General features: G+C 44.7%; 1 protein-coding gene across 3 annotated transcripts in view; it reads right to left on the minus strand.

The window, feature by feature from the left end:
• The window catches only part of REEP1 (receptor accessory protein 1), a 109607-nt gene that overhangs the window by 51626 nt on the left and 42374 nt on the right, over positions 1-15607 (minus strand). For all 3 annotated transcript variants that reach the window (XR_007462330.1, XM_049651866.1, XM_049651867.1), the window contains exon 2: positions 5365-5437. Coding sequence is in view for 2 of the 3 variants with exons in the window: in XM_049651866.1 (XP_049507823.1) it covers positions 5365-5437 (73 nt within the window). In the remaining variant the exon portion in view is untranslated. The remainder of the gene's footprint in view (positions 1-5364; positions 5438-15607) is intronic.

The raw sequence follows: 15607 nt of genomic DNA on the forward strand, positions 1-15607 counted from the left end.
CTTAGCAATGTGGAATCCCTCTCACCAAGGCCGACCTGACCACAACCACTGCTCAGAGACCAAGCTGCCAGCAGCAGCAAAAACCTCTATGATGGTACCCTATCTCATGGCCTCAGCCAGACTCCTGGGAGCAGGCTCATCGTACCAGACATCTTCCCTCACAGAAAAAGTAGAGTCTTTTCTGGAACATTCATTTATTCTGCATGTGGACTTGCTTCCCCCCCCCCCCCATGTTTCTGGCAGCCACAGAGTAAGCTGTGGACTCAGTGTCCTTTTCATTTTGATGCGTGCCACCCCACACTCTTTCTAACCAAGAACCTTCTTTTATAGCAAAAGAAAGCCAAGACTGTTAATAGGGTGATCCTTTTGGAAGTCTCTGATCTTACCATGCCCCCCCTCCCCCCCACCCCTCTGCCTCCATTGCCCTGAGGCAGCTGGCCTTAAAATGTGTTGCAACAGCTTTGGGAGAGTTCAGGAAGAGAACCAGGTGGGAACAGTGAGCATTCTGTGTGGTTGATGCACTGCCCAGGAAGATGCAGTTTCTTCCATGAACCGGTAACCAACACAGGCTTCCCCAGCTGAGCCAGAATCTAAAGGTTCAGGGACCAAGGAAATGAGAGTGGTGTTTCTTATGATTGGGCCTTTTGCCAGCTCCTTGCAACTCAATTTGTGGCTCATGGACCAGGACCACTGGAACAACCTAGGAACTTATTAGAGATGTAGAATCTCAGGACACACCCCAGACCTAATGGATCAGCGTCTGCATTTTAGTAAAACCCTCTGTTCGTTCCATATGCACACTGAAGTTTGAGAATCACTGGTCTAACGGATTCACAACATTTTTCTTTTTGCCCTCAAACCTCTGAGTTCTGCTTTTCTTTTAAATTTTTTTTTTAATGTTTATTTATTTTTGAGACAGAGAGAGACAGAGCATGAACGGGGGAGGGTCAGAGAGAGAGGGAGACACAGAATCTGAAACAGGCTCCAGGCTCTGAGCACAGGCTCTGAGCCTCAGCACAGAGCCCAATGTGGGGCTCAAACTCACGGACTGCGAGATCATGACCTGAGCTGAAGTCAGACGCTCAACCGACTGAGCCACCCAGGCGCCCCTGAGTTCTGCTTTTTAATACTTAACGGTACCTGAGGGATGAATGCTTTCATTGGGGATACCAAATGCTTCCAATGAAGTGAAAGCAGAAACTATACTGTTACCTGGCCATTTCAGGACCGCGATGTCCCTAGGAAATAGACAGTAAAGCGACTCATGGGCTTTCATGGGTGACTGACTCTGATTATCAAGGGGAACCAGAGTTGCCGCTAAACAACATGGCAGGAAGGAGGGTGCGTGGAAGGTAAGGAACCTTGGGGGGGGATCTGAGTGTGATCATTCATATAAGCAAGTACAGCCTTGTTCAGAGGTAAAAGTCAGTGGATCATTACCACGGCCTTCCAGAGGCAAGATTACTAAGGCCTCAGATTCCCTAAGAATGAAGATTTAGGCCACACCCTGGATAAGGAACCCCAGTCACTAATGCTCTGACTGAAGACAAAGGGAACATGGATTAAACGGTAGAAAAAGGAAGTAATAGGAAAAATGGTGAAAGATTTTGGAATGGGTACCCTGTAGAATGCTAGATGCTGTCCAGAGCCCCCTTCTGAATTATGTTGATTCTACATGTCTTGTTTTTCAGTATCTTTGAGCTATTTTTAAATGTTGTAGGGGCGCCTGGGTGCCTCAGTCGGTTAAGTGTCTGACTTCAGCTCAGGTCATGATCTCACAGTTTGTGGGTTTGAGCCCTGTGTTGGGCTCTGTGCTGACAGCTCAGAGCCTGGAACCTGCTTCAGATTCTGTGTCTCCCTCTCTCTGCCCCTCCCCTGCTCATGCCCTGTCTCTCTCTCAAAAATAAATAAACATAAAAATTGTTTTTTAATTTAAAACATTGTAAGTTATAGAAAACTGACTACAACGCAAATGATTTTGTTCATAGAGGTACAACTGATCTCCCCACACTCCCCCAAAGTCAGCTGAATACCTATTAACAAATTCATTTAATCATTCCTGCCTGCTTATATAACGTCTGTTCTTTAGCATCTCCTTTGAATTGTTTTTATTTTTTTTAACACCTTACTGGTTCCCTTATTAATTAATAAGTTAAGTAAAACTTTCAACGTGTGTCAACTTTATTTTTGTACAAGAGTCATGAGTTTGCCTTTAAAAAATTATCTTTTAGCAGAATACATAATATCACCTATGAACTCATGACTACTTACATGACTAAGGACGATAGCTTCTATCCATATTTTCTTCGTTTCTTTTCTTTTTTTTTTTTTTTAGTGTTTATTTATTTTTGAGACAGAGAGAGACAGAGCATGAACGGGGGAGGGGCAGAGAGAGAGGGAGACACAGAATCAAAAACAGGCTCCAGGCTCTGAGCCATCAGCCCAGAGCCTGACACGGGGCTCGAACTCACGGACCGCGAGATCGTGACCTGAGCCGAAGTCAGACGCTTAACCGACTGAGCCACCCAGGCGCCCCTATTTTCTTCCTTTCTGTGTTATGTATAGACTTAATTATTTTAACTAGTTTTATTCTTATGCATTCTCTTTCTCTCACTCATATAGTATATGGGGTATGTCAATGATGGTTCACTTGCTAATTTAATTTTTAGAGTTCTGCACATTAAGGTCAGAGTCTGAGGAGAAGGCTTTGCCAGAAATACTGGATCTGGTGCTGGACTCAGGTAAAAAAAAAAAAAAAAATCTGGATTTGCCAAGGACATAAATTATATAGCATTCTTGTTGGAAAGTTTTTTTTAAACCCAAAATATGGGCAAAGGAGTGAATGTGGGTGTTGATCAGCCAAAGAGGTAACTGACATGGAGATGTATATTTGTTTTTTTCTACCAACATCCAATGCCTTCTAATTTGGTGAAAGTCTCCCAGTACGAGGATGTTTGTGGGAGGCAAGGCCTGTTATATAGGCTTAGGAAAAAAAATCAAACACTTGCATTTAGGATTTTTGAATCTTCAGGGAATGTTCCCAAGGCACAGATAGCTGGCAGCCAGTGTCCCTGGTGGTGACATTGGCAGCAGATTCCTCACCAGAGCCTTCCTGTGACGTGAGCTTGGCTGTCATCTCAGTGAGATGTGACTATGGAAGAATGGTCAGAGATGCTACTCGCTGGCTCTGAAGATGGAGGAAGGGGCACGAGCCAAGGGACACGGCTGGCCTCTAGGAACTGGGACAGACGAGGAAATGGACTCTCCCCTAAAGTCTCCTGCGGCGCCTGGGTGGCTCAGTCGGTTAAGCGGCCGACTTCGGCTCAGGTCACGATCTCGCGGTCCGTGAGTTCGAGCCCCGCGTCAGGCTCTGTGCTGACAGCTCAGAGCCTGAAGCCTGTTTCGGATTCTGTGTCTCCCTCTCTCTCTCTGACCCTCCCCTGTTCATGCTCTGTCTCTCCCTGTCTCAAAAATAAAAATAAAAATGTTAAAAAAAAAAAGTCTCCAGAGGGAAGATAGCCCTGCTTGATTTGAACACAGTGAGACCCATGACACTTCAGACTTCTAGCACTGGGAGACAATACCTTTGTGTTGTTCTAGGGCCCTGCATTCCGGTAATTTGTTACAGTGGCAATAAAAAACTAATACAGTGGGCTACTGTAACACGCCAGGGAAAACACGAAGAGAAGTGCATTTAAGAGAGTCGCAGCACAGGAGGAGAGGCCTGGTTGAAGGATCATTAGGGGGGCAGGGACGAGGGATGCCGTCTCGAACCAGGTGTGTGTACAGGGCTGGGTGGTGAGGGGGAGGCGGAAGTTGGAAGCAATTCCAGGTTTCTTTCTTGGATAAATGGGCTTAGTGGTCAAAAGGAGGAAAAGAGGTGAGTGTAATGGTGAGTGTGAATGTGTGTGAGAGTGCATGTGAGAGTGTGGGGTGTGAGGGGTGTGTGTGGGTGTGTGAGAGTGAGAGAACATGTGTGAGAGCACATGAGTGTATGTGAGAGCACATGAGAACGCGAGAACATGTTGGGGAGCATGTAAGTGTGTGTGAGTGTGAGAGTGAGAGCACATGTGAGAGCAAGTGAGAGGGAGTGAGAGTGTGAGTGCGTGTGAACGAGTGCAGGGAAAGCAGACGGGTCTCTCCTAATACCACGCGGCTCCTCTGTCTCGATGCCATTTTTACCAAGAAACTTTCTAATCTTAACTCTCAGGTTTTCCCTCCTGGGAAAAGCTCGTGCTCGCCAGCCAACGCAAACAGCTGCTCAGCTCGTCAGTGATATTTTTCACTCCAAATTAATGAATTGCCATTTTAGTCATAAACCAGGCTCCTGTGAGTTTGGTCAGAGCAAAACAATTTACCGGCGTCTGAGCTTCCCCCAGATGAGTTGACAGAATTGAGTTTCTGCCCCTGCAAAGTAGAGGATCAGACCCCGCACCACCGTGGCCCCGATTACGCCTCCTTTCCGGGCTCAGCTTTCCTGCACCCCAGGCTGAAAGGAAGAGAGAGACAAGGCTCTCTCTTGGAAAGGCTGCCTTGTGTTTTACCCCTGTGCCAAGCCAATCTCGAATCATGAGGCTCTGTGCTTGCAACCTGACACCTATTTATAGTTCACACTCCGAGATTCCCTCGAATATACCAGGGACCCAGTCTCCAGAGAACACACCCCTATCTAGACCCCCTGCTTCATAGCAGATGCAAGCCCAGGCCAGCAGTTCTGGGAAACTGAGGGAACGGGGCGGGGGTGGGGGGGAAGTTCTGGTAGCAGTTGATCTGGAGGTGGCTGATTTCATCATAAAGGCACCCTGGAAAATCTGAGAAAGAAAGTGACTTTCAAATATGCTTTATTTCTTTACCTGTGCCAAACTTCTAAAATGACAGCTGAGTAAAAGAGGGAGAACAAAGACCCTTTGTCCCTCGCAATGCTAGGGGCCGGGATTGTTGATATCCACCCCTCAGATTAGGATCCAAGGCTCTTGGAAGTTAGGTTTCCTGTCCAGCATTGCATCAATCAAATGACAGAGCCAGAACTTGACTTCAGACTCCTGATGCCCAAATCCACATGCTTTGTACTTTGACCTGGGTTTCTGTGCTACCATGGGATGGGGTACCCTTTCCTCATCACCCACCCCATGTAGGTCTTTGTCGAGCAGGGGCAGTCTGATGATTCTCCTGCCTAGAGGTGCCCCGCACATCTAGAGCTGTGATGGTGCCACCCAGCAGTAATATGGTCCTCCAACCTCTAAGTATTCTGGATTCCCTTCTCAGCGCCTGCACCAAGGAGGGCATAGGGCATCCTGCTTCTCTCAACACTTCACATCCAGCTTCCCCGCAACCATCAGGCCCCCACCAATAAGAGCTACTTACATATTCTTTAATGTCCTTTGATTTCACAGCCTTGTAGGAATAATACGCAGGGTAAAGGGTGCCAAATATAAGCCTGGAGGGAAGACAGAGAGAGAGAGAGAGAGAGAGAAAAGAGAAATGTCATTTTCATTCATCCTATTTGATGGAAAAGGTCTGTCTACAATGCCAAAAACACTTCTCCATGCTCCAGAAAATGCTGCTGAGAGGCTTGATCTAGTTTTGTGAATGCCCTACAGGTTTCCTCCCCTAGCTGGGATGTGCTTGGAACCTCTGTCTTCTATTTCAGTGGCACATCCACCTTCCTTGAGTCTGTGATTTGGCAACATGAAAGAGTGATCCAGGGTCATGGAAGCCAAAACCGGGGGTGAGAGTGGGTGTGGGAAGCCAAGTTGAGCAGCCATGACCCCTGAAATTAAAGGTCAAACTCTCCTCTCCTGCTAATCCCCACTGCTGCTCTATAAAGCCCACCCATACCTTGGGCTTCCTCCTCTAAAATAAACTTTTCACTTAAAGTTCCTTCAAATTTCACTCCCCTCACGCTTGATTCCCACATCCTGCAGCCAGAATCAGCTTTTCAAATCGTAAATCCAATCAAGCCAACCCCTCTTTCCCAATACACACATCCCCACCCTGCATTAACCTGCTTCTCACTGCTCTTAATAAGAGGAAGGAAAAGTGAGACCAGCACAACCGCTTGGGTATCAGCTCCCACTGATCCCTGCCCAGGGCTGCAGGGGGTCATTGAATAATTTGACTCTCACCCTCTCACCCCTGCCCCTAAGGACCTGCATGGCATAGCTCCACCACCTTGCAGCATCCCCTCTCAAAGCCTCTGCCTGTGCTGTTCTCGCTTTCTGGAATCTTCCCTTTCCCTTCTTTGCTTGTTAATGCCTGTTCATCTATCAGATCCCGGCTCTATCATGACTTCCTCACGGAAGATATCCCCAACTTTACCGACTAGGTCAAATCTCCTACTACATGAGGTACACAACATCAAAATGTTCTTTTACTACTATCTGTGACACTTTGATGGACAACATCTCCCGAACTCTAAGTGCCTGCAGACCACAGAATGAATCTGTTTCATTCCACAATGTGTTCTCAGCACCTCAATGGCTCTCAATGGATATTGAGACACCTCCAAGTGTCAATTCAGGTGTAAGCTGATTGGGAACAGAGGCACTCTGGTCCCAGACCCCACATGAGCCAACATCTCCTCTAACAACCCCACAGATAGAGAGCCTCTAGGGTCCCTGCAAGGAGACACCACACTCAGGAAGCCCAAAGCCATGGCTTCCTCATCAGGTATTTAGAGGCCATACAGAGAAATTCCAGTCCAGATTCAATGTACCAAGCAGGGGTCAATTTTACTAAAAGCTCTGTAGCCAGGTAACACCTTCACATTTCACATTCATCAGGTTTCCGGGGAAAAACGGAAAGTGAGTGGAACGGAGTCCATTTCTGATGCTGAAAGAGAAAGGGCTTTGTAACCTTGACTCATATAGGCCTTGCACTAAGTGCTTTATACGCATTACCTCAGGCCTCAGACTGCCTTGATTAAAAAACAAAAAACAAAAAACAAAACCTCTTTTACAGACAGGATACCAACACATGGAGTAGGCAGTCACTTGCTTCTCTAAGGTTGTGGGACCATAAGAAGTAAATCAGGGGCTAGGACCCAGCCAGGTTGGCCTCCTCCAAGCCTGGCTTCTAACCACCACTGCCTACTGCTTTGGAGAGCCAGGCCATCCTTTGGGAAGGCCAGAATTATGTGTGGGGAGCAAGAGAAGCCAGCAAAGGGGACAACAGAGTAGTCTGAAAGGAAGGGGAGAATGAAGGACTGGGGGAGGCAGGAAAGGAATTTTAAGAAAGAGAAAGAAGGCAACAGTTTCAAAGGCACTGGGCAGGCCAAGGGGGATATCTCTTGTGGGAGTCCACTGGGCTGAATAACGAGCCAGCTTGGTGAGGGAGGTCTCCCCACCCACTCCTCCCAAGCATCCTCAGATGTCAGGGAGTCTTAGTTTCTTGTGAGGCCTTTCCCCTTATCCAAACCACCCGTAATGGTTTCTTCAATGTCTGTCTCTCCTAAAAGACTATATGTTTTCCAAAGCCCAGGATGGTATCTGTCTCATTCATAATGCACCCCCTCCCCCCAACCCGGGGCCTGGCAGGTGCTCAATAAGTACCCATTCACTGTGTGAAGTTTCAAGAGTGGGGAAGTGAAAGCCAGAGCCATCCAGGGCACAATTGTGACCTTGGGACTGAGGTCTCAGCATCCAGCGGGGAAGCCAGACGGCACCAGGCTGATTCAGCAAAGCCTCAGGCACAGTGCCACAGGTTCCGGAGAAATAAACACACCGCTCCTTTGGCACAGATGCCCTGGTTATTAGCCACGTCTGCCAGGATGGCTTCCAGCCCCTGCCTTGAGGCAGCATGTGAGCTTCAGAAATGAGAGAGGTGGAAAACACATCATGACCCAGGGCCAGCTTATTGATTTGTTCCTTTGTGAACCCCAGCAAGTAGAGTGGAGACACTGACACCATCTGAGTGGTCACAAAACTGGAAAGCCTCAAGGGCACCCAGACAAGAGAGGCTGTGCTCCATCTGCTGGACCCCTGCTGTGACGTGGTGGCCAGTGTTCCCCTGCGTGCTACCCCACCCCATGTTTGACGGCACAGGGACCACAAGACAAATTTGTTTTCCAGCCTCCAAAGCTTCAATTATGCCAGCAGGTAGTGGGAAACACCTAGCTCTTCACTGCTCAGGAAAGAAGAATGAGATTAAAACGGCAAGTTCTGGGGTGCCTGGGTGGCTCAGTCAGTTAAGCATCTAACTCTGAATTGTAGCTGAGGTCATGATGTCACGGTTCGTGAGTTCGAGCCCTGCGTTGGGCTCCGTGCTGACAGTGCTTGGGATTCTCTCTCCCTCTCTCTCTGCCTGTCCCCCCACTTGTCCCCCACCCCAAAATAAATAAATTTTTAAAAATTATTTAAAAAATGGCAACTTCTCCCAAATCTCTTCTGGAGAAAAGAAATAACAAATGAAGCAGATCCAAGCCAAAGGGTTTTGGCACTTAATGTCCATTCAGATCAAGTCCCTTCTCCAGCGCAACACTCCCCCCGCCCCCCACCTTCCTTCCCAGCCTCAGCCTCAGGATGTCACAGCCAGCAGCTCTACCCTATAAGCCATGCTCACTTGCTCCCAATCTGTGACTTCCTGCCCGCATCTCAGTGCGTGACCTTTCCACAGCTCCCCAACTTCTTTTTTCCTGATAAAGTCCGACTAATCCTTTAAGACCCATCTCAAAAAAGCCACTTCTGTGTACCTTTGGTCACTTGCCTCTCAGAACGTTCTTGGCACTCTATTACAGCCTTTTATGCTATAGTATAATAATAACAATAACAAATCAATATAATAAATAATAATAAACATAGTAAATCGATGTTGATAATGATATTAATATTGCTGAGTGCTCACTAATGCCAGGCACTGCTCTACAGGCTGTACACATTCTCTCACTTCATCCTCTGAACACCCATTCGGGTCAAGAATTCTCCATTTTACAGACAAGGACACTGAGACCTAAGGAGACAGAACAGCCAGAAGCAGAGGTGGGATGTGGACCTGGGAAGCCTGACTATGGGGCCCGCCTTATTTCTTCTCCCCGGGTTGCCTGTCCTGGCTGAGTTGTCTCCCCAGCCAGAATATGCAGGTCTGGTCTGATTAGTTGGGTTCCTATTGCCTGGCGCAGCCCCTGCCCAAGTGGGTGCTTGATAAATGTCTGTTGAGTGAATAAAGATAAAAGAATTGCGATCTTGCTCCAAGGAGCTTAACCCACTTGATAGATTCATGTTACTCTCCCCACAAGGTCAGGAGGAAAGCAGTAAAATACTTAGGAGGATTTAAAGTGCTCCAGGTATTCAAGGCTGGCCCCAGCAGAGGGAAGGTGGGGGGCTTCAGCGCCTCCCTCTGGAGAGGAGACCAGGTTCTGGCTAACACCTTCGTTCCTGTTGTTACTGAACAGAACCTCACGCCACACCCCACAGCCTCAGGGCCCTGCACCTACCCTCTCTTCTCGCTGCTGTCATTTACTGCTACCCTGAAGCCCCTACCCCTAACTTAATGGCTCTATTTATTTATCTGCTTGACTCATTTCTCCTATCTTGGCCTTGCATTCTTTCTCTTGCTCCAAGTTAAGGGCCTTCATCCAAGGGCTGCCTCTCCCACCACTTCCACAGCTGTAGTATCTAGAAGGGACCATGAGTCTCATCCTCCAAGGCAGTGGTTCCCCACCAGAGGTGATTTAGTTTCCTCAGACATCTGGACAATGTCTGGAAATACTCTGGTTGTCACACTGAGAGAGTGCTACTGGCATCTAGCAGGTGGAGGCCAGGGATGCTGCGAAATATCTTCCAATGCAAAGGACACCCCTCCCCCCAACAAATAATGATCCAGCTCAAAGAGTCCAAAGTGCCAAAGTGGAGAAACCCTGGTCTAGAGTGCTGTTTCCCAGTCCTTGGCCATGGATTCTTCACTCAGTCATCAAGGACAATCTGCCCGAGTTTGATTTTTGTTTTGTCGTTTGTTTTTGTGTGTGTGTGTGTGTGTGCCAAGATTGGGGGGTAAGGGGGGAAGCCCAGCATCCCAGGCAAGACAGCAGATGCTCAGATAGGAAGGGGCTACCCAAAATGGCAAAGACCACATACCTATCCCATCGGTCACTGTCAGGGAAAACACAACTCTGAAGCTACTTATCAACTTCCTGGAGCTCTGGCCAGGAGAACAGAGGTATTGCTCATATGCATAAACCGTAACTATGATGCCAGTTACAGTTACCAAGGAGGAGTGCTTACCATTCCGGGAGCCTGCAGGGGAGCAATTGCTGGCCTGGTACTCAAGTACAAGCTGTGGGACAGGCGGTTGCTAACCTTGGCCAAGACTTCCGCAAACCACGAAACAGTATTTTCTACAGTCTTCTCAGACATCCTAGTGTTGGACTGACATTTCCCAATCCAAAATTATGTTGAAAATTTAAAAATCAATGTTAAGGACATTTTTTTCTAAAATTAATTTCTCAGTATAAGAAACATAACAGGCCTAGTGTATGGTTGTTCATATTATGATAAAACAAATTGAATTTAAGGAATAGTACACCACACACAGGCTTCTGGAATGCTGAATTTCTAGACCTGCACAGTTCTGTGCAGAGTTCTGCTTTGTAATTACAAATGTATATGAAAATGTACACATATATTCTATGCACTTTTTATATGTGGATATTTTATAATTTTTAAAAGCAGTGTCCCATATCCAAAAAAATGAATTTGCACAAAAGGTCTTCCAAATCATGAAGGTACACTGTTTCTTTTGGACATCAAAAGGCTATTAAATTTTTTTTTTTAATCTTTTTAATGTTTATTCAGCTTTTGAGAGAGAGAGACACACACAGAATCCGAAGCAGGTTCCAGGCTCTGAGCTGTCAGCAGAGAGCCCAATGCGGGGCTTAAACTCACTGACTGTGTGATCATGACCTGAGCCAAAGTCCACAGCTTAATGGACTGAGCCACCCAGGCACCCTGCTATTAAATTTTACATTGATTACATTTTGTGCTTTCTGTTCTTAATAAAATAAAAAAATAAATAATTTCTAATAGTTTTACTCAGAAGGTTTTTTCCTAAAAGCTTATGAATCAATTTTTATTACTCTCTATGAGAATTAATCCCCAAGACCACTTTGCTGTCTATGCTAATAGAAGGATGCTCCTTGGTTTTTGAGTTCCTATTGGCATTCCAGTAAGTATACCATAATTCTTAATACGAAAAAACTTTAAGACATGGCATATATTTGAAGTTTCCTATATATTCTTTCCTGATGCATTCCATTCCCTCCCTCCCCAAAATAACCACTATCTTGAATTTGGTGTTTATCATTCTCACTATGTTTTTATTAACTACATAAGCCATGCAAAAAAAAAAATTATAACTGCTTAAACATTATATATATGGAATTACACCCCATGTATCCCACTGAAATACGTTACTTATTTATTTTTGAGAAAGAGAAAGACAGCACAAGCAGGGGATAGGGGCAGAAGGAGAGAGAGAGAATCTCAAGCATGGTCCATGCTCAGCAAGGGGCTCAATCCCACAACTCTGGGATCATGACCTGAGCAGAAATCAAGAGTCAGACGCTCAACTTACTGAGCCACCCAGGTGCCCGTGAAATAAGTTTTTAAATTCAACTTTGTGTTTTTGAAATTTGATCTATGTTGATACATGTCTTTCTAGACCATTTGAAACCACCAAATGGTATTTCACCATGTGAATAATATCACAATTTGTTTATCTATATATAAATATGCATTTATTTATGCATATTTAGGTTCTTTCCAATTTTTTACTATTTCAAACAGGGCTGTAATGACCATTCTAATACACATCTCCTGTGCAGTGTGAGTCATGGGGTACAGCACCTTCTACCGTACAATGCAAATCCACTCACCAGAGAGGTTCTGCCAGTTTCAACTCCTCCCTGCAGTGGAGAAGACTTCCCATGCTAGCCATTCTTGCCAAACTGATATAGATTTACAACTTTTTGCCAGTCTGGGGGTGCCTGGGTGGCTCAGTTGATTAAGTGCCTGACTCTTGGTTTCAGCTCAGGTCATGATCTCGCGGTTTGTGGGTTTGAGCCCCATGTTGGTCTCTGCACTGACAGTGTGGAGCCTGCTTGAGATTCCCTCTCTGTCCCTCTCTCTCGGCCCCTTCCCTGCACCTGCTCTCTCTCTCAAAACAAACAAACAAACAAACAAACAAACAAACTTAAAAAAATTGTTTGCCAGTCTGATATGAAATGGTATCTCATGCTTGTTTTAATTTGTATTTCCCCAATTACAAGTGAGGGTGAGCAGCCTCTTATGCCTATTGGCCACTTGGCCTGCTTAACTGGCCTATTTACATCCTCATTAGGTTATGTTTTTCTTACTGATATTTAGGACTTCTTTGTGAATTCTGAGTATAAATCCTTCCTTGAACATGTTCATTACAAACACCTTTCTCCAATAAAAAACTATTTTAACTTTGTTTGTAGTACCTTCTGTTGTAGAAGTTTTAAATTTTACATGGACAGGGATGCCTGGGTGGCTCAGCCGGTTAAGCATCAGACTCTTGATTTCAGTTTAGGTCATGATCTCACAGTCATGGGATTGAGCAGGCTCAGTGTGGAGCCTGCTTGGGGTTCTCTCTCCCCCCCTTCTCTCTTTCCTCCCCCACTCCTGCTCTCTCTCTCTCTCTCAAAAATAAGCATTTCTTTTAAAAGTCTCTTTAAAAAAATAAGTACATTTTACATGGACAAATATATCAATCTTTTATAGTTTGTTTTTGTATCTTGCTAAGGAAATCCTGGTCACATATTTTTTCCCAAAATATGTTTAACTTTTGCTTCCTCACTATAGGTTTGAATTCATGTGGATTTATCTTTATGTATGCTGCAAGTTCAGGATCCAATTTTATTCTTTTCTGTATGGATTCCAATTGTCCCAGTAATATTTACTGAATCCTTTCCCATTGGTTTTGAGTTCTATCCATCACATATAAAGTTTTCCAATGTGTAGAGGTAGTATTTCAGCTCTCTATTCCATTCTACTGGTCTACCATCTAACTATGCACCTATACCACAGTATCTTAATTCTCATAGCTTTATAATAAATTCTGATATTATTAAAATGGTCTTGCCTATTCTCAGCTTTTTTCTATATGAATTTCCTGACAGCTTCTCAAGTTCCATGAAAAACTTAATTTGGATTTTGGTTGGAATTGCACTGAACTTGTAGGTTTACTCAGGAAGAAACACCATCTTTATGTTAACTGGGTATCTCCTTTTGAACATTATCCTTTCCATCTACTCATGCTTTCTTCAACGTCTTTTCATGATACGTTATAAATTTTTCCATAAATATCTTGGACATGTTTTGTTTTATTTACTGCTAAGTACTTCAGGGATTTTAGGTGGTATTGTGAATTTTTAAGTTAGATTTTCTTTTGGTTACTAATGGCATACAGGAATGTTATTGATTTTCCACACTGATCTCAGAACTGCTAATCCTTCTGCAATCAAAAGCACTTGGAGTCTCAAATGCATTACATTATATGAAAAGGCCAGACTAAAGAGTCAACATGCTGTATGATTCCATTTACATACTATTCTGAAAAAGGGAAATTTATAGAGACAAAAAAAAAAATAGATCAGTGGTTGTTGGGGCTAAGGGTGGGAGGGACTGACTACAAAGGAGAGTGAAAGAATTTGGGGAAATGATGAAACCATCCTGCATGTTGATTGTGGTGGTGGTTACAAACTGCATTTATCTAAACTTGGAATTCAAACTCAAGATTCAAAGAAAAATCACACTAAAAAGAGTGACCTTTACTAATTATAGCTCAATAAACACGACCTTTAAAAAAAAGCATTTGAAAAAATAATAATAATAAAAAAAATAAAAATAAAAATAAAAAAAAGCATTTGGAGGAATCCACACTCTTAAGTGTGAGTGTAAGTGTATGTGTGTGTCTCCAAAACTGGATAAAACCAACTGATGCCTCCAAGCTCTGAGACAACTTCCTGACAGCAGAGGGTCCATATGTAATGAAACAAGGACTCGCAAAAACCATAATGCACCTCCAGGGCCTGTTAATACTCTAGTCCTGAAAGATGCACCATGGACCTGGGTTCTAAATACAGCTGAGCCAGCCCGATCTTTACCATGCTGCTGCAGGGAACATCCTCACAGCAGTAATCCAGAAGCTTACCTGGGCAGAGTTGCTCAGGCTGGGCACACAGCTCTGGGTTCCCAACGGCACAGTGAACCACCTGGGAAATGGTTGCCATGAATCCTAACCCTTGGGCCTCTGCTTCTGCTTACCCACTGTGACCTTCTAAAAGGATAGAGGAGAAACAATGAAAACAGCAGAACCGGCCCATTTGCATTTTGGCTCCTTGACAGTTATATGATTAAGATGTATAAACAACTATTTATTTATTAAATGCCCATTATGTGCCAAGAACTGTGCAAACCTCATTATAAGCATTATTACTTTAATTTTATATAACCCTGTGAGACAACTATTATCATTGTCCTTGTATTGCAGATGGGGAATCTGGGGTTTAGGGAAATTAAGTAACTGAGTTTAACATTAGTTAGGGGAGGAGGCCAGACTCGAACCCAGGTCTATCTGACTCCACTGCCCAAGATTTGTTGCTTTATTAACTTGACTGCAATGCATGGCTCAGAGTCTGCCATGATCCCTGAATGAATGAATGAATGAATGAGGATCAGAGAGAGAGAGAAAGAGGGAGAGAATATCGCCTGATTTCTTGCCCAAGACAATTCGACCCTGGCACTGTATTATATATTTATTGACACAGGTGACAGTATAACTTACAGGGTTCCAAATGCACAAACTTTTCACACAAACGAGGTTCTCTCCCTCAACCTCTGCCAAGATCAGAACACAAACAAGCCACATCTTTTGGACCACAGCATGTGATTCTGCTGACCTCTCTCTGCAGTCTTTCTTTCCCAGTGTGTTCCACCCCCCTCCTCCTCTCCAGATTTGGAACTAACACACACAAAACTCCTCCTGGGGTTATGCCCCTCACAAATATCTCATTTGCTTATTTGCTCACTTGATCCACACCACAAGTGTCTGAGGTCACTGGGGTTACTTTCCCGGTGTGCATGAAAATCAAACAAGGAAAACCACGGAACAATGAAAACCTGAGGCTTAGAGTGGTTCAGGGGTCTGCCAAAGGCTCTCCCCATCCAACCAGATGCAAACTCAGACCTCCTGCCTCCAAGTCCACAACCATTGTCCAGCCCACACTGCCTCTCTTAGCGCAGAGAGGGGGGCTTTTATTGCTTACTTAGAGCTGTCTGTAATTGGTGCGATAAAAAGCATGATTCAGATTGGATTACAGAAATACTCCCAAACCCAATTTAGAAAAGCACAAAATGGAACAAACATTCTGCAAATTTTCAATTCATGCTGTTAAGCTTGAAACTCTGCAATCCAACCCACTCAAATCCTGCTCAAGTATCAGTCTGGATATTTTTTAAGTCTAACTTGTAGAGATTTTTTTTTTAATTTTTTTTAAACGTTTATTCATTCTCGAGAGACAGAGAGAGACACAGCATGAGCAGCGAAGGGGCAGAAAGAGGGAGACACAGAATCTGAAGCAGGCTCCAGGCTC

The sequence above is a fragment of the Panthera uncia genome, assembly GCF_023721935.1.
Source record: "Panthera uncia isolate 11264 chromosome A3 unlocalized genomic scaffold, Puncia_PCG_1.0 HiC_scaffold_12, whole genome shotgun sequence".
NCBI lineage: Eukaryota > Metazoa > Chordata > Mammalia > Carnivora > Felidae > Panthera > Panthera uncia.